The sequence below is a fragment of the Seriola dumerili genome, unplaced genomic scaffold (assembly GCF_002260705.1).
Source record: "Seriola dumerili isolate Sdu_G_001 unplaced genomic scaffold, Sdu_1.0 BDQW01000242.1, whole genome shotgun sequence".
Lineage (NCBI taxonomy): Eukaryota > Metazoa > Chordata > Actinopteri > Carangiformes > Carangidae > Seriola > Seriola dumerili.
Window position 1 is genome coordinate 6,373,076 of NW_019174497.1, and position 21,423 is coordinate 6,394,498.

The 21,423-nt window shown below is 41.0% G+C and overlaps 1 protein-coding gene across 1 annotated transcript in view; it reads left to right on the forward strand.

The window, feature by feature from the left end:
- LOC111229784 (unconventional myosin-IXa-like) overlaps window positions 1-21,423 on the forward strand; it is a 127,647-nt gene that overhangs the window by 75,564 nt on the left and 30,660 nt on the right. Inside the window, exons 12-15 of the mRNA XM_022756254.1 lie at window positions 9,582-9,703; window positions 12,381-12,522; window positions 15,422-15,617; window positions 18,026-18,145. Of these exons, the coding sequence (XP_022611975.1) occupies window positions 9,582-9,703; window positions 12,381-12,522; window positions 15,422-15,617; window positions 18,026-18,145 (580 nt within the window). The remainder of the gene's footprint in view (window positions 1-9,581; window positions 9,704-12,380; window positions 12,523-15,421; window positions 15,618-18,025; window positions 18,146-21,423) is intronic.

Sequence of the window (21,423 nt, forward strand, 5' to 3'; positions counted from 1 at the left end):
CTTCCTCTTCAGTAGAAAGCTCTGAATGTAGTACAATAGGGTTTACCACTGTAAGAGAGGAGCTGCTTTCGTAATGCTGCCTGTTTTCCAAGTTGTTTTTCACACATCCTGGTTATTCAATCCGATGTGTGTTGTTGCTTCTATAAGCATTTTCTTGTCCTTGCTATGCTTTGCTATGCTCGCTGAGCTTAACACGTTTCTAATAAAGGCTAAAGACGTGGCCTTTAAAGTTTTGGAAGTAAAGTAAGAAGAAAACTGGATTCACTGCCAACTCAGCTAAAATTAGATTGATAAATCAAAGGTATCGCAACATAGCTATAATTAAAAGAGTAAACATATTACTCCAAACAGGGCATTCGAAGATTAAATATGCTTGTTGATATTTGTCTACACGTTACCTCGTGTGCGCTGAAGTATCCAGGCTTCTTCCCTTCATCCCCTTCTGACGACCAGACATCATTTCATTCAAATGTTATTTCTGGAAATATAGCCTCAAAAGGTTTTATATTACATTACTGTTATACTTCCCAAGTACCTGAAGCACACTCTGATGTGGTATTTAAACAAACTGACTTGCTTGGCTTCTTAAAAACATTTCTTAGCCTTGGTGTGCTATCTGCAGAAAAGCTACCGAGTGCTTATGAGAATGAAGAAGGCTGTCTTTTTGCTTTTACTGTCAAAGTAAATTCGATATCTAGCCTCGTATCCAACATCCTTATATTTCCATCTGTCATATACAATAAGTCTACAATGTTCAGTGTATTGCAGGAATTACGTAGCTTAGTTATTAAGGGTTAAATATCAGCGCTTGGCTGTAAACTCCACACACCATGTAGAGGAAAAACACCTCACAACACACACAGCCTTTCTTCTTAAGCTCAGTAGCACCAAACTAACATTGTCAGACCTTTAGCGTCTGCAAGCAACCAGTCTTTGCAAGTTGAAAATTCCCTTGTCTAAGTGCTTTGTGCTGGATAGCCCCCCCCCCCGACATTACAGTGCAAGCAGCTGTAATTATGGAGCTAGGTTAAGTTAGCATGCAAATCCATTAAAGTAAAAGGTCAGGGGAAAGTGCTGAATGACCAGAACAAGCTGACAGGCTGGGTTAGAGTGCAGGAGTCAAACAGAGCTGGATGTTTTCTGACAGCTAAGTGCCACTAACAAGGTCAATACATTTAGTTTGGCAAAGAGCTTTCTTTAGGTTATTGTACATGTTTTTCTGACCAGGCTTGGTTTGTTTATGTTTTGTCTTTTCTCTGGATGCCTCTTTTTTTCATTTTATTTCATCATCATTCCTCAATCAGAGCTGTGCTGATCAGACGGACGTCAGCTCCAGCATCATAACCACCCTCCCTATCCCCTCTCTCTTCCACTCGGAAAGACCATTACTGAACCACTAACCCCTGACCAGCTATATTATGTATTCATTATACTCATTTATTCAGATATCAACTGCCAAACCACTTAATATTCTGTCTGTGTGTGTTTTATTTTTTTCACATCATATCCATAGAACAAGCAAGGGAGCACTGAGAGGGAAAGAAAAGAGAGAGGGAGACATTTGGGGGGAGATAATGAGTCTCAATCAGTCGGACTGTGTCACAGTAGCTGTCGGCTCTCGTCTGCTCCTTACTGAACCGCGATAGGTCGTGGCAACTTAGCAGGCGGGCCCATCGCTGAAGGCTAAACAAGGAGAGGAACAGAGTGAGGAAAAAAAGAGCAGTGTTTCAGTAAACCAGTGCAATAGCGTCCCTTCACCCTCGATGGAGATCACAGACCAATCGGCCCGCGCTAATGGTTCTGTTATCTGTTTCTGACAGTTAACCCTCAGGCCCTACACACACACACACACACACACACAAACACACACAGAGCAGGATGTAACATGTGCCAGAAAACAGGTTGTGTTACTGTAAATGAAAAATTGACAGTTAAGCACTCTGGGCCTTTAAGTTTAAATCTAGATTTTCCACTGCTGAAGCTGATGGTCATACCAGGACAAAGTTAAAATAAACTGCCATCAAACAGACAACGAAAAATACTTCAAATCAAAATATATACAGATCAACTAATGTAAGTTAGTATTCATACTGAAAATCAGTCCCAGAGACAGAAAATTATTTTTTCTATGCCGTTCTGGGTGCTTATTTATTTATTTCCTTTTAGCAAGGGCCACGTTTTAATTCATTTAACATGTCATTTAACATCCTTCCATCCTCATCAGCAAACATAGGAGGTAAATAGCCATAAAAAGCATATACTAAAACAAACATAAAACAACCGTATACTCCATAATACAATTTGTTGAAAAGTAGATGAAGGAGAAAAACAATTCAAGTATAAAACAGCATAAAAGCAGTTTTGGCTTGTCATGGACAGTGCTCATTGATCAACAGAAAGAAAGAGGTAGCAACCTAACAATGGAAAAAGCATATAGAAAAATTGCATGTATTACATATTATGTGACCAAGTAAAGGCAGGATGCATTTTACAGTTAGCAATAACTACAGTTAGCAATAACTATTCCTCACTATCATTGCATTTGTCATCACCAAATAAGTAAGAGTAAGTGCACATATTTATTTCTAAAGTTTCTTACCATCTAGGTAGAATCCAAAGAGAAGTATATTTGTAGATGGACAGATGTTGGTTTTGTGGAAGTCGCCTCGCATACTCTTATTTTAATGTGTTCAGAGACTGTTCCACTGTGTTTATAGGAGGAGTAACCACACTACTACTGTTATCAATAACTTTATTCAAACAGCTTTAACCTGAATCAAACACCCATGTTTCAGCTGATATCCTCATCGTGGGTTAGAAAACCACTTTATTTACATTGTCATCAACATATACAAGGTATCCAACAGGGTGTCATTTTTGTCTTGTTGATTTTTCTTTCGGTAACGCTTTATGGGTCCAATTTACTTTAAAATAATCTCCTAAGACATTTCCTGGAAAGAACCACATGATTTGTTACTAATTATTGGACAAATAGAGAGTGATCAGATGATACACGTCCAGTTATTTCTAAATGCTAAATGCTTCTAAATGAGTACAGCAGGTGAGCTACACATGCAACATGTGAAATGTATCCATAAACAAACAATTCAGCATAAACAAGAAGTTTCCAGTAACAAATGAATGAGTAATAAGGGTTTAAATTGAAAGATAATAAACTTTTTTTCAATGATATACATGTTTGCTGTCTCATCTATATTGACTGACAGTGATTACACATGAAACAGAGCTGACCTCTGTCTCAGTGTTTTCTTTATTAACTGCTGTAATGTACTCTTAAGTTGATTTTGAAAAAAAAAAACGGAGGAAAAAAAGGAAAAATAAAATAAAAGCTCTATTAAATCATCAAGTGTTTTGTCAACAGTTGCCTGCTGTTCTTTTCAAAGTATCATTAATAGTTTTATTTTAGTCGTCCTGTGACGGCAGGTGCTCCATATCTCTGTTTTGATTGAACCTTCCACTTGAAGGTTTGTTCCTGTGTTATGTTCAACTAATAAGTGTCAAAGTGCTGCTGAGACGCTCGCCCTCACAGTACCGGCCCAGTATTGTTTCAGCAGAGTTCACGTTTATTATCCTTTAATCACGGGGGTCCTCCAAACCTTTGGCTCTCTGCCGTCCCTGAGTTTATTTGACAGGACAACAGTTGAGGTGGACCCGAGCTGCGGGGCCCCTCTGAGGCCGGCTGGTATAGCTTCCTAATCGAGGGTTGCCAAATCTCTACTGATTTGTGTTTGTTTGAATAAAGCTGTGCAGTTCACGCTGCGGGCCCCCTTCTGCCCTCACTTTGACGTCATTAGGAGAGAAAGCTCTCCACACCTTGACTGCTGTATTGTATTGAGTCTTTAACTGCTGACCTCAGATCAGCCAGCGTCCAGTTACCTGATGAAGATACAGAGACTTTCCCAGCTTGCATGAGATTACCAGATAATCATGACGCTGTAGGTTTTAGCTTATGGTTCATCCTTGACCTTGAAATTAGCGGTTTACAAAACTCGAGGTCAAGCTCTTGACCTTGTTGGCTTAGTGATGAGAAATCCTGCAGTGGAAAGCTGAGATATCTGAGGCCACAGAAAGAAGTAATGCAATGTTTTCTGTAGGAGACCGCCGAAACGTGTCATCAGTTCAAAAATGAAAACATGTAATGAAGGTCTCCAGGACTCTGTAACTGTAAAATGTTTAGTGGAAAAAGTGTGTACCACTGCTCTTCATTAGTCTGTCATCCTGACTTTGAAAGGTGATTTAGGCTTTCCATCAGGGGGGTTTTCCTCTTCCTCTTCTTCTTCTTCCTCCAGTCTTTAACAGTTGGTCTTATCAGCAGTGTGTGTTTACCTTCAGAGCAGCATAAGAGCAGCTAAGTGAGAAAACACACGACAGCCACCGCCTTAGGCAAACACTGTATCACGTTTAACTCGTGAGATATCATACTGACTGAGTATAGAAATGAAAACATGTGGCCAGGTTTTCCTTCACCTGACAGAAGTGGACGACTCCTGTTATTGAGTTTATTGTAAGAGTCCAGCAGAAAGGTACCAGGGTAATCCCTAAATCGCGTTCCTCCTTCCTCAAGAGGAACTGCAGGACTTTGAATGGTCACACTAATAAAGCAGAAGTTAATTATTCATACATTGGAAAAGCAAAGTTGACATTTTGATACAGATTTTCCAGGTTCTCCGCCCTTATTCCAAATCATACAGGCCAGCTCACTCCTTGACGTCATATTTGTGAGTCATGCTGGTCGATCGAGTCCCAGTTTCACTCGACCGCTAAAAGCAAAACCCACTAACAGAGCATGTTGAATGACAACACAGCGTGCATGTCATCTGTGTCTTCGTCAGTTTCTACATCTCCTTCTCTCTGTGCTTTTAAAACCACCAGAACTTGCTCCAGCTCCCATGGTTGCACCGCAGCTCCTCCCGTCTGCTCAATAAAAACACTCCTCTGTCATAACAAGAGAGACAAGCGCTCGGGGAGAGAGGAATAGAAAGAAAGAAGGAATACAGAGATAGGAGGAGAGATTGAGAATTACACACAAACGCACACAACCTCCCTCACCTCGACACCGGGGCGTCGTGCCAAACACAATTCAGGCCAGTCAAATGCTGCACTGCGTTACGCAGCAGAGAACAGATACAGATTTGACTAATGGACAGAGGGATGGCCACAAATCCTGACCGACCGCAACAGAACTCCCTTGCTTTCCTCACAGCAGCAGGAAGTTTTAGGGCTTTTATTGCTCACAGATTGGTTTAAGTCTTGGCTTATTACATCTGTGTCTGTCTGTTTTATCCCCCAATATCTGTGATGTCTCTCCATCTGTCTTCTTAGTACACACTTTAAAGGGTCAATTCACCCAAATTACAAAAAGATGTACGATGCAGATAGGTTTGGATTTATTTGCTAAAGCCGCAAGATTTTTGCCTAAACTCCAACTTTATAGTGACTATTTCTCTGAAAACTGTGTGTTAAAGATCCCATATGGAATAAAGGTAGATGTCCATGTGTTGTTTGATTTTAAAGCAGGTCTAGGTTCTATATTAATACAGTGAAAGTATCAAAGCCTCAGTCCACAGAGAAATGCACACAGCCTGTATTCAGAAACTGAGCCTTAAAACCAGCCGTCAGGAGTTCTGGAACTTTGTGATGTCACAACAAAGCAGTCACCACTCTCAGTCATAACCCAAGCTCCGCCCACCTTTTTACTCAGTCTTCCAGTTTCTCAGTTTAGCTTTGACTCTGTCTTCGTTTTTGTGGTCTTGGGTGACAGGAGTGACGCCAGGCCGCCGGATCTGCTGCTGCCGCTGCTATCGGCTGTTCCCTTTTACAGGCAACTCAGACTTTGAAATGCTCCGAGTTATACAAACTCTGCTGTTGTTGTCTTACTTGTCTTACTCAGTGAACGATATCTAATTGTTTCAGCTCTAGTTCCGATGGTTGCAGCTAGCAAGACAAAAAAAAAAAAAAATCTCCTAAAGCAGCTGTTTCTTAGCTGCTGGACCCAGCATGTCTGACACTTAATGATGAAACTCAAAGTCTCTCAGCCGTTCTGCTGTTTCCTCAAACTGTAACTGAACCAGCATCTGTGCATGCTTCACATACTGAGTCACCGCTTTGTAGTCTGTTTGTAAATATGTGTATGCAATAAAATGGCTGATGAGTTTGCGCGCTTATCTCTTCATCTGTGTGTCTGCATCTAATTGGCTCTGTCTCTGAGTCAACACCCATGTTCACAAACCCTCGCACAGACACAACAAAGTCGGCCAGATGACCTGAGTCAGTCGTCGGTCAGCGCTCGGCTTGATGAGACTTAAACAAAAGCGGACACATGCAAACCTTTTTTTTTTTTTTTTTTCTCAACGGCTCTGTTTTCGTTTTGCTTGATCCGGTTCAACCTCTGAATGAAACCAAACATGCCACATGTTCTGGATGCCTTGACAGTTATTCAGCAGCCTAAAAAAAGGAGGGGAGGGCAGACGTGCCGCATATGTTCGAGTATGCTCCGGCGCTGTTTTGAATACTTCACCGCTGTCTCATTGTAGTAATTGTGTAGCATGTGTTCCAACTGATTGTGAAAAAGTTTTGCATGTTTTCCTTAATTACCATAATGCCAGTTCAAAAAACACATGCACACTCTCAAAGATACATGCAAAAGGGCACCAGCATGCAAATGTAGAGATGTTGCAACACCTACAAATAGTTGGATAGTTGGTAAATAGTTGGTTTGTACATAATAACAACATAACAATAAAACTATTTCATGCACACATAAACAATACACTCGCGCGCACACACACACACACACAGAGTTGTATCTACTGCTGGGTTTATTTTAGAGTTGGTACACATCATTACAGTTGTTTTGTGACTGCCTGAATCCTGGGGTACACTTTCATTTGTAAGAAGTGTCATCTTGTTTTTCTCACCTCTCCATACCTGGCCAACCTCAGCGTGGCAGGGGAGCTCTTGTCAGATTGTTTGTTTTGAAAAGCTGCAGAAATTGTCAGGTGCATTTCCCACTGTTCTGATATGAGAAAGGTCTGGAGGGCAGACTCTGGCAATAGCAAGACAATGACAAGAAGTTTGTCTGAGGCGCACTGACATCTTGAAGGATGGCGATGTAGTCGGCCATGAAGTTTCATGGTTCCCAGAGGATGATTCCTAGTGATTTGTTGACTCCTCCTGAGCTTTTGTGGTTTAGATGGAGATGATTATCCAAGCTTTTGATTCTTTTGCGTTTAGATTATCGTAACACTCTTTTAACAAGTCTGAATCAAACTTCTTTGAACCGTCTCCAAACTTTCCAAAATGCAGCTACACAGCTTCTAACCAGAGATAAGAGTTAGAAGTAAGAGATCACACATGACGACAGTTTTATCTTCCCTCCACTGGCTCCCAATCAAATTCCATATCCATTTAAAATACTGGCGCTCACTTTAAGAATCTTGCATGGTCAAGCACAACAATATATTGTTGACCTATTGAAAAAAAATTACTGGCTGTCCCTCAAACCTGTTATACAATCCAAGGTGGCTTCACTTTTGAAGCCGTGGCACCCAGACTATAGACTGCTCTCCCCCTCTCGATCTCGATCCATTGACTCCTGTGATGTCTTCTTGAAGCAGCTGAAACATTTTTATTCAGACAGGCTTTTGGTTGGTCTGTCTGAATACTTCCTCCATTTTATTTTATTGCTTTTTATGAATTGTTTAGATTTTTATTATCCTATATTTTCATCTTGAACTTTTGTTTATACTGTAAAGCATTTTGTCACTTTTTTTATCTGTAAAAGGTGCTATATAAATAAACTACTTACTTACTTTTCTTGAATTTGGAGGAGCCCTCTACAAGGTTTTAGAGAAGCCAAAGTGCACATCCTTAAAAAGCATTTCGAAACCCATTTGTTTTCTTTGTTTATAACTTCATTTTTTTTGTGGTTTACACACTATTGTCTTCTCTTTCTCCTCTTCTCTGTCCGTCTCCTTTCTCCGACTTCTTTCCCCCTTGAAGCTCTTTGTTACTTCTATTTTGCAAAGTAGCATCTGAATAAAGTTTGCTTTTCTCTTGACTTGCACCAATATCAGCTCAACATTTACCTTCAGAGACAGTTTAGTCCATGATTTGTTATATTGGAAAAAATGAATTCTGGCTGGATATCCATGAAATCTTCTGCAGACAGCCGTGATCCCCACAGGGTTATTCTGATAGTTTTTTGTAACCTCTTTGCTCCAGCGACCAACAGCACAAAATTCCCATTAGTATCAAAGACATATCTGCGTAAAAGGCCATGAAAATGCACTGAGCACATTCATGTTCCTCAGAGGAGTATTTTGTCAGCGTTCCACATAAAAGGCAGATTGCCATAACATTTTCTCAGCATACTGAAGCTTCCAAGAGGGATAAATCCATTTGTTTCCAATGACCCCAGTGCTTTTCATCTAACTACTGGCAAGGCTCTAAGAATAGCACAATTAGTACTATCTTATTGGGGGATGTCAGGAACATTGCAGCATCTAGGGATTGTCATAAACGCTTTAATCATTTTTGTTATTGATTTACCTGATACAAACCCCCTCCCACCTCCTTCTCTTATGTTTTTGTTCAGCCAGGTTCAGTTAATTGCTGGCGCTGACCCTGAAGAAGCAGAGTTGTATTTATTCAGAGGAAGGTTTGCTGAGTGTGCGTGCTCTGTTGCAGCAGTTACGACACACTGGGACCTGCAAAGCTACTGGAGCAGGAGCTGCCTGCATACCTTGCTCAAATGTGCCTCAACAGTAGCTTTCCAGTGAGAGGAGAACGCTCACCGTGTCCCACCCTTTCCACTTTTTTTTTTTTTTTTTTTTTTTTACAAACTTTCCATCCCAGTTGGCAGGGGTATGGTAACTGGGGTTTCTAACTAGTTTCTCCCATAGGGGTATTTAAGAGGACATGGGTCATATACCTCATTGTCATCATTGGCCCCCGGGGGCATATAGACGTTACCAACTGACTCTGGTTTTACTGGCAACCAACAAACAGCCCGGTGTTTTCAGAGCAGGGATGCAGGTTTTTAGTTCTGGGAAAATGTTGCCTGGGCTTTTTAGTCTGATGCCTTGAAGAGAATTCACAATTATTCAAGTATAGTAAATGCAGGGCGACCTGATAGCCGAATGGTTATGGCTCTGAATTTCCTTTCTGTCTCCTCTGGTCATGTCGAATAAAGGCATTGAAATGGCCAAAAAATAACTTAAGAAAAAAAAAAGTAGAATCAATTCTGTCCCTCTTAGTCATGTTGACAGCAGGTTTCTCACTTTAAAGTTGTAGACTTGAATCTATCCACTCTATCTGTATATCTCCTTCCTCTTGAGCAAGGCACCGCACCCCTGCCCTGTTCCTGTGTCACCGCTCAGTGTCAAACAGTAGATGTGTATGCGCATGTGAAAAGTGTTGAGTCAGTCACATTCAGGTAAAGGTTGAAAATAGTCAATAGGGTCAACACAGTGGTTTCTCCTCCGTCACAGCTTTAGCCGGACGTCTAATTCATTTGCGCTTCGTGTATTTACTCCTTCCTCTTGTGTTTCCCCCTGCAGGAGGAGTACAGGGCAGAGGGCATCACCTGGCACAACATCGACTACATCGACAACAGCGGCTGCATCAACCTCATCAGCAAGAAGCCCACAGCTCTGTTCCACCTGCTGGATGAGGAGTGCAAGTACGCCACCTGCTGAAATAACACTGATGCTTTAAGATGCAGCAGATACAGTAACTTAGAAAGAGAGTTGGGCGTTTCTGGTTAAGATGATATAACCACACATTTGTGCGCTCATGGAAACAGCAGTGACCTGGTTAACTTTAAGATAGAGGATATTTTGATATGGTGGCATACGGTTGCACTTAGGGATGTAGTAAAGGGTAAAACCATCTTAACATTTTGTTAATTACACTTTATTTACTTTTGTTAAACATTTTTCCAGATTTATTCAGAGATCAGTGTAAGTGGATTTTGGAAAAATGACATCAGTGTCGTGGTTTGCCACAGCCACTGATGATAGGATTACAGATGGTCAATAGGAACTGTAAACTTGATTGCGCACCTGGTTGTGAATGACTAGGCTGTTTGTTCCCAACTGAAAACACAGGTTTGATTTGTGCCTGACATCAGACAGATCCTGATCTCTTTCTGTTATTAATATAGGCACCAGACGGCGGTTGAAACAGTCGTCTCACTCATCGAACACTTTGGCCTTTGCCGGGTGAATTAGCACCACTGCATGTTTTTCCTAAAACATAGTCCAACGTGTAGGTGCTCTGTGTTTCAGGCTTCACTATAACATGTTTCAGGATGCCCTGACCAAGATACACCTGACTATTTGTGCTTGTTTGTTCATATCAAATGCACCAATTTGATTTATTGGAGGTCTGAACTAATGGCTGGGTTAACATGAGATGTTTTTGGTGGCTTCCTGACATCTGCTTTAGCTCCACTATGAAACAAAATATCCACTATTTCAAATGATATCTAAACAAATAGCACCAAACGTGTGGAAATGGTGTTTTATTGGAAAAATCAAATCTGTACTTAAATATAATTGATTATTGGTGGTTGTTTCATGCCAATTTGAAGAGCAGAGTATTGATTTGTAGGTGTAAGTGTGATGTCTTGAGTACGGTGGCCCTACAACCTAAGAAAACACATGCAAATAGACAAAACACAAGCAGAAAATATTTTAGAAAACATCTTCATCTGTTTGACACACGTTCTGCAAATACTCACAACACAACAGTGGTGTTTCCTGCGGACGCAAAAAAGTTATAACTGAGCACGTACCATGGAGACGTAGTCCTAATCGCAGTGGCCCGGATTCGAGTCCAACCCATGGACCTTTGCTGTATTTCATCCCCCCTGACTTTCCTGTCGCTATCAGAATAATGGCAAAAAAATGCCCTAAAAAATAACTATGTATTGAACAAGTGCGTCCCAGCGAGGTTCATCACTTTTTAGTGTCTGCAGGAAACACCACCGTTGGGTTGTGAGTATTTGCAGCACATGTGTTGTCATATTGATGAGGATATTTTCTGAATTTGTGCTTGTGTCTACTTGCATGTGTTTTCTCAAGTTGCAGTGCGTTGAGCTCTCAGGGCCACCGTACTTGAGGGATAATGAAGTACAGTATATCTTCAAATCTGCTTCCTGTACACCTGCAGTCTGCAGCGTAGTCATGTTTTTTACGCTGCTGTGGTCTGGACTTTTTTCCACTGCCTTTTTCTGTCTTATTCATAATTTACATCCCCAGTTTGTCAGAATGTTGTGGGAAACAAAACATACTTCATCGCTTTGTTGAAATGACCTTTCGATCACCCTGCACAAGCATGTTTTGCACCCAACTGGTGAATGGAAGAGAAACTGCTCCTTTTGTTCATTAGCGTGATTGATACCAATGCTGGGACTTCTAGCAGGACTAACACATAGAAAGATGCTGATTCCTCTGCCAGCATCTCTGGATCACATCTAGGTTTTTCTCTCCCATCTCCATTGTGAAACGCTGGGCTCCTGCAGGTCAGCACGCTGCCTCTGCATCTTTGTCCTCCATAAATCAAATCCAGCGCTCTCCGGCCCCCCCTCTGCATAAAAACACATCAGGCGGTGCACACACAGTCATATTTATCTACGTTAGCTGTCATCTTACTTGCCACTTAGTGTAGCTGGTTCATCTGGATCTAATAACGCCTGGAATGGACCAAATGGTGTGTAGATGTTTGGATCCATGTGTGTGTATGTGGAGAAGGAGAACCACTTTTGGAGAATTAGGGTCAAAGGGGGATCTCTAAAGAAAAAATGAGGGGGGACAGGACCTCTCACGGGGTTTATGCTCCCACAGGAAGGAGCTTCATGCTAAATGATTGCACAGAAAGAAAGAAAGACGCTTAGAGATCTCATCATTCACAGTTAGTGGAGCTCGCGGAGCTTCAGGGCCTCTGGAGAAGTGGATTAGGTGACTGCAGGATAAGGGGCGAGTGTGAGGGTTCATTTCTACAGTAACAGCATGAAGCTTTAAGACCCCTGCGGATATACTTCAGCCAGAAGTGTGTTTCAGAGATGTAGGGAGGAGAGGTTTAGATGATATGAAACATCCCTTTAGGAATGTTAATCCAGCCAAGCTGAGGTCAGTGGTTGATGGGTAAAATATCCATGAAGCAAAGGTGAAAACACAAAAGACGAACGTGCGAGTAGAGGCGCTGTACCTCGGCTTAAATCGGAGCTGGAACACTGAATTAAATCCCTGAGTGGACTTTGACATTTTGTATGCCTTCCATAAATTCAATTAATTTTCGATGTCCCTGCGTTTTGTGTTTTGAACCTGAGCCTGATAAAGTCACTGTTTCTCTAGTTTCCCCCAGGCCTCCAATCAGACCTTGCTGGACAAGTTCAAGCGTCAGCATGAAGGAAACAGCTACATCGAGTTCCCTGCTGTCATGGAGCCCGCCTTCATCATCAGACACTACGCTGGGAAAGTCAAGTACGGGGTCAAGGTGAGACACATCCTCTGCTGACAAACACAAAATGTTTAATGTCTTTGCACATGAAGTAACTGATACTGTAAACAGCTATTCAGTCACTTGTAAGCATCCTATAATATAATGAGACTTTTCTTAATGTATGTTAACATAAGTGAAACCCTGACTCTTTGGTTTATGGCTGGTATGGTGATACAAAAGTTCACACCAAGCAGGTTTGTGTGGCATATTTACTCTGACACATGAGAACATGCCATTCAAATCTAACAACTGAATTGAGGCACGCACCAAGTATAAGTCTCTATTGTCTTCCAAGACTGCTGAGTTGCTTGTAGTATCTCCTTATTGATGATCCTTCCTTGCAGTAATCTAGTAATCTTCATAAAACTAACTACAACAACAACAAACAATTGGGGTTTATGTATGAACTGTTTGCAGTCCTGAATTTACAGGGTGGCCCAAGAAATTTGGACCTGCCCCACTTGTCACTGCTGAGCCCGATGGACAAAGCAGTGCTGTGTGAAATGCAAAGAAAGTTTCAGATCATACAAGCACAAATTATATCCACTGTTATCTGAGTTAAGCTTCATTTGGGAGACTGAATAAAGAAACAAAATCTTTCACGACTAAAAACAATCTTTCTTTGCGATATTGTGGTTGCTATCCAAAAGAGTCCCCTTGATTGAAATCAGACCTTCTGAGCGTTAAAGCCCAATATGTCATCACGTCAGGTGTTTCATATTGACGTCAATGTGTTGGCGCAGTCAAAAAGTCATCACAAACAAAGTTTTCTGCAGTTTGGGATCTGGGTTGAACCTTGAAAGGCATAATACGTCTCCTTCAACAGAAGTGAAGCTGGTGTCTTTCTCTTTCTAAATCAGTATTGGATCTGGATTTGAAGTGTGAGCTAACATGTCAATTAAAAAGAGGTTTTCTTTCTGTGCGATAAAAACTGAAGTTCTGAAGTTTCTCTCTCTTCACATAAGCCTTGAAGGACCCTGAAAGTCTGCAGCACACCTACCTTGTTGTTCTGTCGACCTATTTCTCCAGCTAAATCTAATTCTCTGTTCACCTCCCAGCTGTGTTTTGATCAGAAGCACATGTGCTGGAGTGGGCTCAGCATATTGTTGTTTGACTGTATGATATAAATCCATAACAGCTGGTTATTGTGGATGTGGAAACGTATCTACTGAGAGCCAAGGAGTTGTTTGGTGTGAAGTGTGTAACAAGAGGCACAGTCGTGAAATGTGTCTGACGTTGGCTCGGTAGCTGACTAGTATCATGTGGAGAGAGAATAGGTTGATGGGTTTATAGTTCATGGCTCTGTTATCCTGGCGTGGCTTCAGTAAAAATATTTAATTACTTGCAGACAAAGGGGCAGAAGAAGACGTGATGGTATCTGCAGTTATATGTTTGTGAAAGAACAAAGGAAAGAGAGGTGTTCGAAATTGTTACAAAAATGTACTTTCCCCTGCCCCGAACACGGAGATCAAAGAAACTATTTCTAAGTTGTGTTCTTGCTACATAGCTAACGTTAGCATTAACAGCCAGTCTTTACTTCGCAAGCCAAGCAGCGCCAATGTTAACTCTTCTTTCTGTCATTTCTTTTCTTCTACTGAAGTTAGCATGCTAACCAGCTAGCCTTGTCGCTTTCCGATAGCGGCTCACTGTAGCCTCCGATCTGCCCTGAAGACGTGGTCCTGCTCAGAGGGAGTATCATTAGCTCTTGTCTTGTAAACTAAATAATGACCGAAGCTCTTGTCAAGCAACAATCCCTGCCACCTGCTCCCAGCAAGAAACCTCATTCTGGGGCAGAAAAAACTTACAAATAGCCCCTTTAATGGAATACTTCGACATTTTGGGAAACGTGTATATATTAGTTTTCCTGCCAAGAGTTACATGAAGAGTCACTCTCCTATCTGTATGCTCAGTATGGAGCTAGACCCAGCAGATGGTTAGCTTGGCATAGCATAAAGGCTGGAAAGGGGAGAAGCTGCTAGCCTGATGCTACCAGCCAGTCTAGAGACAGACAGGAAACACGAATGTTGTGGTTAAGTGGTGTGCCCCTGTCCACCACCGCCCACCGTTTCTGTAACTTTCTGAAACAAGTGGTCCGACATTCACACCCACTGGTTGGTCATCTTTGTGGAGGTGAGAGAGGAGCCAGGCATTTAACTTCTATTTGGGTCACTTACCATGTCAGCGACTTAAACTGATAGTTCAGGTTATTTGACTCGGGCTTGTATGAGCTTCTTATCCACAGTCGGTGTATTACCTGTAGAAGATAGCTCCAGTTTGGAGGGGCAGCCTGGAGTACTGGCTGGAGACAGGAGAAAAAACATATTTTAGCCACCTAAAAACATGCCAACCTAAAAAAAAGCCAATATCAGTTCGAGTGTAAGGTGTATTTTGAATGTTTTCACAGCTTTATTTTGCCCTTTATGACCCAAATAACTGATCTGCTGTTCTCCCTGTTTTTAAACAATATGAGAATGATGTTGATCTCCACATCTATATCGCTGCAAAACGAACTGAATAAGCCCATTTCCCAAAATGTCAAACTGTTCCTTTGACTGTGGAGCAACAGCAGTGAAACATTTGCCCATAAATAGTTGTAATAGTTGTAAACTGTGCTGCCAACTGGCTTTCCACTGTTTAACAAACAATAAAAAGCACAGCTCAGCACAAGACAATAACTTTTGCTTGTGTTTGTTATGGTAATTGAGCTGTATGATTCTGTTTGTTTAGATAACTAATGAGTTTCACAAAGTTTCCCCTGTGGTTGTGGATGATTTTTCGATTTGTGATGTTGTGATAGAAACATAAACTGAAGCTAAACTTGAGTGGATAAAGAAACAGACAAACCTTTGCTTAATTATGACAATACAAACTTTATTGTCTTTCCTTCATTCAGGACTTCAGGGAGAAGAACACTGACCACATGCGTCCCGACATCGTGGCCCTGCTGAAGAGCAGCAAGAACGCCTTCATCTGCGGCCTGATGGGAATCGACCCCGTGGCGACTTTTCGCTGGGCCGTGCTGCGAGCTTACTTCAGAGCCCTGGTGGCTTTCAGGGAGGCCGGCCGCAGACACACCCACAAAAAAACTGGTGAGGAAAGGCCTAGGAGTCCCACATGAACACACTATTTCTGCCAAAGTTTGAACAGTTGTGGTTATTTCGCGTGAGAAATAATTTTTTTTTCTCACTGGTCTGAAGTGATCAGGGCTTTCCTCAAAATTGTAGCAGACTTTCAAAATAAGATGAAGTTTTATTTACAGTAAACCCACATTCTTCTACATAACATGATTTAATTTCTTTATTTATTAGATTATTCCACAGCTCTTTGTGTGTGCTTTTTTTTTTTTTACTGTCACCTGACTATAAGTGTGTTACTGTACTGATCCCACTTCATTATGTTAAAATTTAACTAACCAAACATCTGGGCTCCATAGAGTCTTGAGGTGCAGGATGTAAACATTAACAAAGTGTGTCCCAGTGAGCTCTGATAAACATCCACATGCTCTGAGTCTTAATGGCAGTTTCCGGACACACGCCACACAAGTCGGCACTTAACTACTCGTAAAAACTGTAAGTGTGTGTGTTGGGACGGATGCTTCTATGACTCATGGTGGGTTGTTTGGTGACTGTCAATCAAATCTGATCAAACCACACCCACACAGTCCTGATGGAGCAGATTAGCTCCAGTTCACTGTCGCCAATTTAGCGATTTGTTGTGGTAGATCTGGTGACTTTTAAGGCTCCATAAGCAACTTCTTTCTCAAAAAGGAGTCTACCAACAGACCTGGCAGCCGTTGGACAGACGCTCCAATATTGTGCTCTCACCGCTGCTCGCTGTTGCTGTGTATCTCTGGATCGACTCTGTTCAGTGACTTACAGTCAGGCAGAAACATGAATGAGCTGTAAATGTGTGAACCTGTGTTAATGACCAGTCACAGGTCTCCATTGTTTGTCCGCCTTTGTTTTTGTTCAAGAATGAATACATTTTATCCCGGTTGTAATTTTTCACTTGAATCTCTATCGTAATGTACGATTTATGAGAGTTGGTTTATTCCAGTGTTAGGATCATTTATCAGTATATAACAGACATAAAGTTTGTTGGTAGATTTAGATGCACATTGATGAGATGACAGCAGCTTGGATAGTGATAATACCTCAAGCTTAGTTTGATTTCATTTTTCTCAAAGGTTTTAAAACTTTAAAACTTTTAATCTGTTTTGTGGATGCAGGTGTAGATGTTTTCGATTAACCTCTTTATAAATGATATATAATGTGTTATCTCACGTGATTGTTGCTTAGTTACTCATGAATATTTGATGTTGCAGAGAAATATTCAAGATTTGAAAAAATGACCTGACACTAAACCAAACTCTCCTTCTGTAGAGTCCAAATGAGGCAACATTGCCTCATGCGAAAAATCAGCAAACAGCAGAAACATAATAAAGTATATTTTCTTGCTTAAACAATTAGTCCATTAATTAAGTAGTGGGCCGACAACAACAGTTTTGTTAATGAATTAATTGTATAAAAAAGTTAGCAAGAAAAAGAGCTCAACACATCTTCTTTATGACGTCTCAAATCAGGATTTGTTTCTTTTCTATGATTTCTATCGTTGTAAGTAGAAGATCTTTGAGTATCTGTGTGTTGGTTGGACAGAACAAGCAGTGTGAGGATGTTACCTTCAGCTCTGGGAATTTGCATGAAGCATTCGTCACTATTTTTGACATTTTATAGACTAAACAGTCAATTTATCAAAAATGATAATGATCCATAATGAAAATAATTCAGGAGTTGCAGCAGTAATGACTGTTACGTGATAAAAAACACAGTTTGAACCCAATAAACACACATTTCTCCTCCTGCATTTTCTCAGAAATAGGAATTACTCAAAAGTTGTTTTTCATCTCCCAGCAGGCAGCAATAACTGTGCTTCATGTAATGTTTCAGTATAATCCTAAGTTCACCGCTGAACTCCCACTTGTGTGCTGTAATTCATAACTGTAGAGAAAGCTGTGCTGCATGCAGCCAAATTCAAGGTTTAATTGGGCCAAGAACAACAGGGTGTGTTTGTGGAGGTGAGGAGTTTTAACTTGGAGCTGTGCTTCTGCTGTAGATGATGATGATGAGGAGGAGGAGGAGGAGGAGGAGGAGGAGGAGGAAGGTTTTGATCTTCTTCTCCAGTGTTTATTTTCATAAACTGGGAGTAACAGTGCAGTGTTTGAAAATGTCACCAGTGACTTCTCTCAGAGGGTTTTGTCTTTGTTCCCTCTTTAATTCTTATCAGCTTTCTCTTCTTGTTTCTGCTCAGCTGATGCTTTCCTTCTCCTCTTTCTACTACTTTATTTTCCCTTTTTTAATGTTTAATATTTAAAACTTTTTTTTTTTCCTGTAATCTAACATGGTGATTCTTCATAGGAAACATTAAGTCTCTCTCTCTCTCTCTCTCTCTCTCTCTCTCTCTCTCTCTCTCTCTCTCTCTCTCTCTCTCATTATTTCAGGGAATGATGCAGCAGTTCCCTGTGCTGTTGTGAAAACCGTTGACAGCTTCAGTTTCCTCCACCACCCGGTTCACCAGAGGAGCCTCGAGATCCTTCAAAGATGCAAAGATGAGAAATACAGTAAGTAACCCCCAAAGAGCCTCTGAGCCTCATGTTGATGTGTAAGAATAACACGATTAAAAGTGATATCTGCAGGTGAAATCACCTCAGAAGAGAGAAAATCAAAAAGTGCTTCTGTTTACTCACAAACATTCAAAGTAATTAAAAAAAAACAAATAGTGAAATCACTGAATTTTGCTGCAAACAGTTTTTTACATCCAGTTTCACCTTTGTTCATCTAAATTTCCTTGAAACACTTGAATGAACCATCTGCTTCCAAAAGAGACGAAGGTTTTTGTTAAATTAAACTTTGTTTAATTCAAAATGAGAGATTTGTTGTGATTTGATATTTGTTTTTTTGTTTTCAGTTTTTTTTTTCATTTTTATAACCTCAATCCTTCACCCTGAGTAGTTTTTTTTTTTTTTACTGGCTGTGAATGTGTGATTCAGATTATCCACAACAAATAATAGGACATTTTGTCACTGTGTTTTTTTTTTTTTAATCTATGAAATTTTATTCCAAACTATGGCAGTATGTTAGTAAAATCTATTAAATCTCCTTCCCAATCTCCACACAACTAATTTAAATGTGTTTACTGGTAGAAATCCAGCTGTCTTTCAGTTGCACTTAGAAAATTCGTACATTTCTTCAAGATCAACTTCTCTGTGTTTTATACTGGGATCATAAATTGAATTTTTTTTTTTTAGATTAGTGACGTGCGAGAGTAAAACTCCTCATGTCTAAGCAGTGTTTGAAAGCTGCTCCCTGTTAATGGGGTTTATAATGAAACCGTGTCCTGTCGATAAAGGTCTGCTGAATTGAGCTGGACTGAAGTGAACAGTGCTCCCAGTTCCCATGTTTTAAATCAGAAGCTCTTCACTGAGCTCAAACCAATCAAAGGAATCAATCCCAGGTCACACTGAAAAAGTCTTTTATGGTCAGGTTGAGAATATTAGATCCCTGCTTTTATTATGGCTGTTAATAAGAATAATTGGAAAGCAGACGCTTTTCACATTGACTCACCTCGGAGCAAAGCTCATAACCAGACGTATTCCCACGCATGAGCGATCAGACAAATGAATCAGCCCCATGTGGATCAGCAGGGTTTAACGAAGCACCTGGATTTTCTGGTCGTGCTTTTATCACTTGTTTTACCACTGATAACCAAGTGTTTGTGGCACATGTGTGTCATCATACGCCTACACATCCAAGTGTGTGCATGCAGGTCGTGTGTTGTCATGTTGTAAAACAGCACTTTGCTGTCATGCACATAACTCGGCACAGAAATTGATTTTCAAGGAAAATTTCCAAGAACACTCTCCAAAGAGTTTCCTCTGTTAAAGGGAAACTCCGCTGATTTTACACATTAACATCAGTTTCCGTCACAGTTAGTTCTGCTCAGCCTGTGAAAACAGTTCAGTGATGTGTCCTGTGGCTCTAGAGGAGCAGGCAAGTCTGAGAAAATAACCCCTGTTGATGTGATCAGGGTTATCTCTGCCTGGGTTTGGAGAGGGAAATGAAAATCCTGTGTTACAAACTGAAGTGGGGTCTGAAAGACGTGGGCATTTATCAGACTCATAGGGCCTGATTTACTAAGATCCCAAATAAAGAGCGCTAAATTGCGTGCGCACACGGATAGATTGCGCGCGCTGCCTGTTTGGGGCTTGCGGGTGATTTACTTAGATTAACAGCGCAATTGACTACAGGTGCAAAAGTGATTGAGCCCACCCTATTTAAATGAGGACTTTGCGCGAGTTAAGGGTTTCACCATGGCGAATGCAAACGAGCAGACCCAACGGAAGCGCAAGAGCAAATTTGAAGCCACGGAATTGGAGGTGCTGGTACAAGAGGCAAACAAGCACATTTCTGAGTTTCATAGCAGGCACTGCATGACTCCTCCATGTGACTGGATCCAAATCAGCTCCTACTTCACGGAGAAGCTCCAAAATGGCATCGCCGGATAACCGATATGTCTCGATTATTTTTTCTTCTGCCACTCCATAAAGAGTGACACGAACAGAAAAGATGGTTCTCTCCGTTGCCTGTCGTGCCTACGCCGCCTCCTTGCAACAATGACCACAGTCATCTGTGCGCACAGCTGTGCCAGGTAGCCTAAGACTTGACTTTCAAACGTGCTAAATATAGACGCAAAAATAATAAGCGCAATTAGTTTCAGGTTTGGTAAATCACATTGCGTGCGCAAAATGATTCTATTTGCATCTACTCCTCCCGATATTTTGCGCGTTCTGGCAGGCACGCAATCCTCGGTGCGCCCTGTTGGTAGATCAGCATCAACATGTGTTTGCGCGTGCTGTCGCGTTTGCGCACGTTTTTACGCACGCAAAGCTTTAGTAAATCAGACACCATGAAGCAGGATTATGGGAAATGGAGGATTTTCTCAATGGAGCATTTTTGGTCTTTGAACCACAGGAACTTACTCATTTTCTGTACCTGAGTACAGTTTTGAGGTACTTGTACTTCACCTAAGTATTTCCATTTTATGCTACTTTATACTTCCACTCCACCACATTTTAGATGGAAATATTGTTCGTTGTGCTCCACCACATTTATTTCACAGCTTTAGTTACTAGTTACTGATGAAGATTTTAAACAATGGATGATAAACAAGCTTTTTCAATACAACACAGTATTAAAGGTTAAACCAGACATATTAACCTTTTTGGCTTTTGACGTCTCACAAAAAGCAGCGCAGTCATATTTCAGATGTCTATGAGTTTGTTAACAGCTCCACCAAATACTGATTTTTCCCTCCCATGGTTCAAATGATCCAATATTACACCAAAAATAAAAATTTAGACATTTTTACATGAACATTTTTATGAATTAATCCAACAAGAAATGATGTTAATGAGAGAGCTCTAGAGATGAGAGCTGCTAGGTAGATGTTGTTCCCTTTGTTAACCCTAGGCTAGCTGTTTCCCCCTGTTTCCAGCATCTGTGCTAAGCTAAGCTTACTTTCTGCTGGTTGTAGCTTCCTGTTTACCATACAAACATTACAGTGGTATCAATCATGAAGTGTGTGTGTGTGTGTGTGTGTGTGTGTGTGTATGTGTAAAAGTACAGTAAAAGNGTGTGTGTGTGTGTGTGTGTGTGTGTGTGTGTGTGTGTGTGTGTGTGTGTGTGTGTGTGTGTGTGTGTGTGTGCATATGTGTAAAAGTACAGTAAAAGCAGTGAGTTTAAGTTTTAACAAGAGAAAACCACATATGTAAACAGGAAACACCCAGCTCAAGCACTGAGGTGAAGAGAAAAAAATCTGTCAATCTCACACACACACACA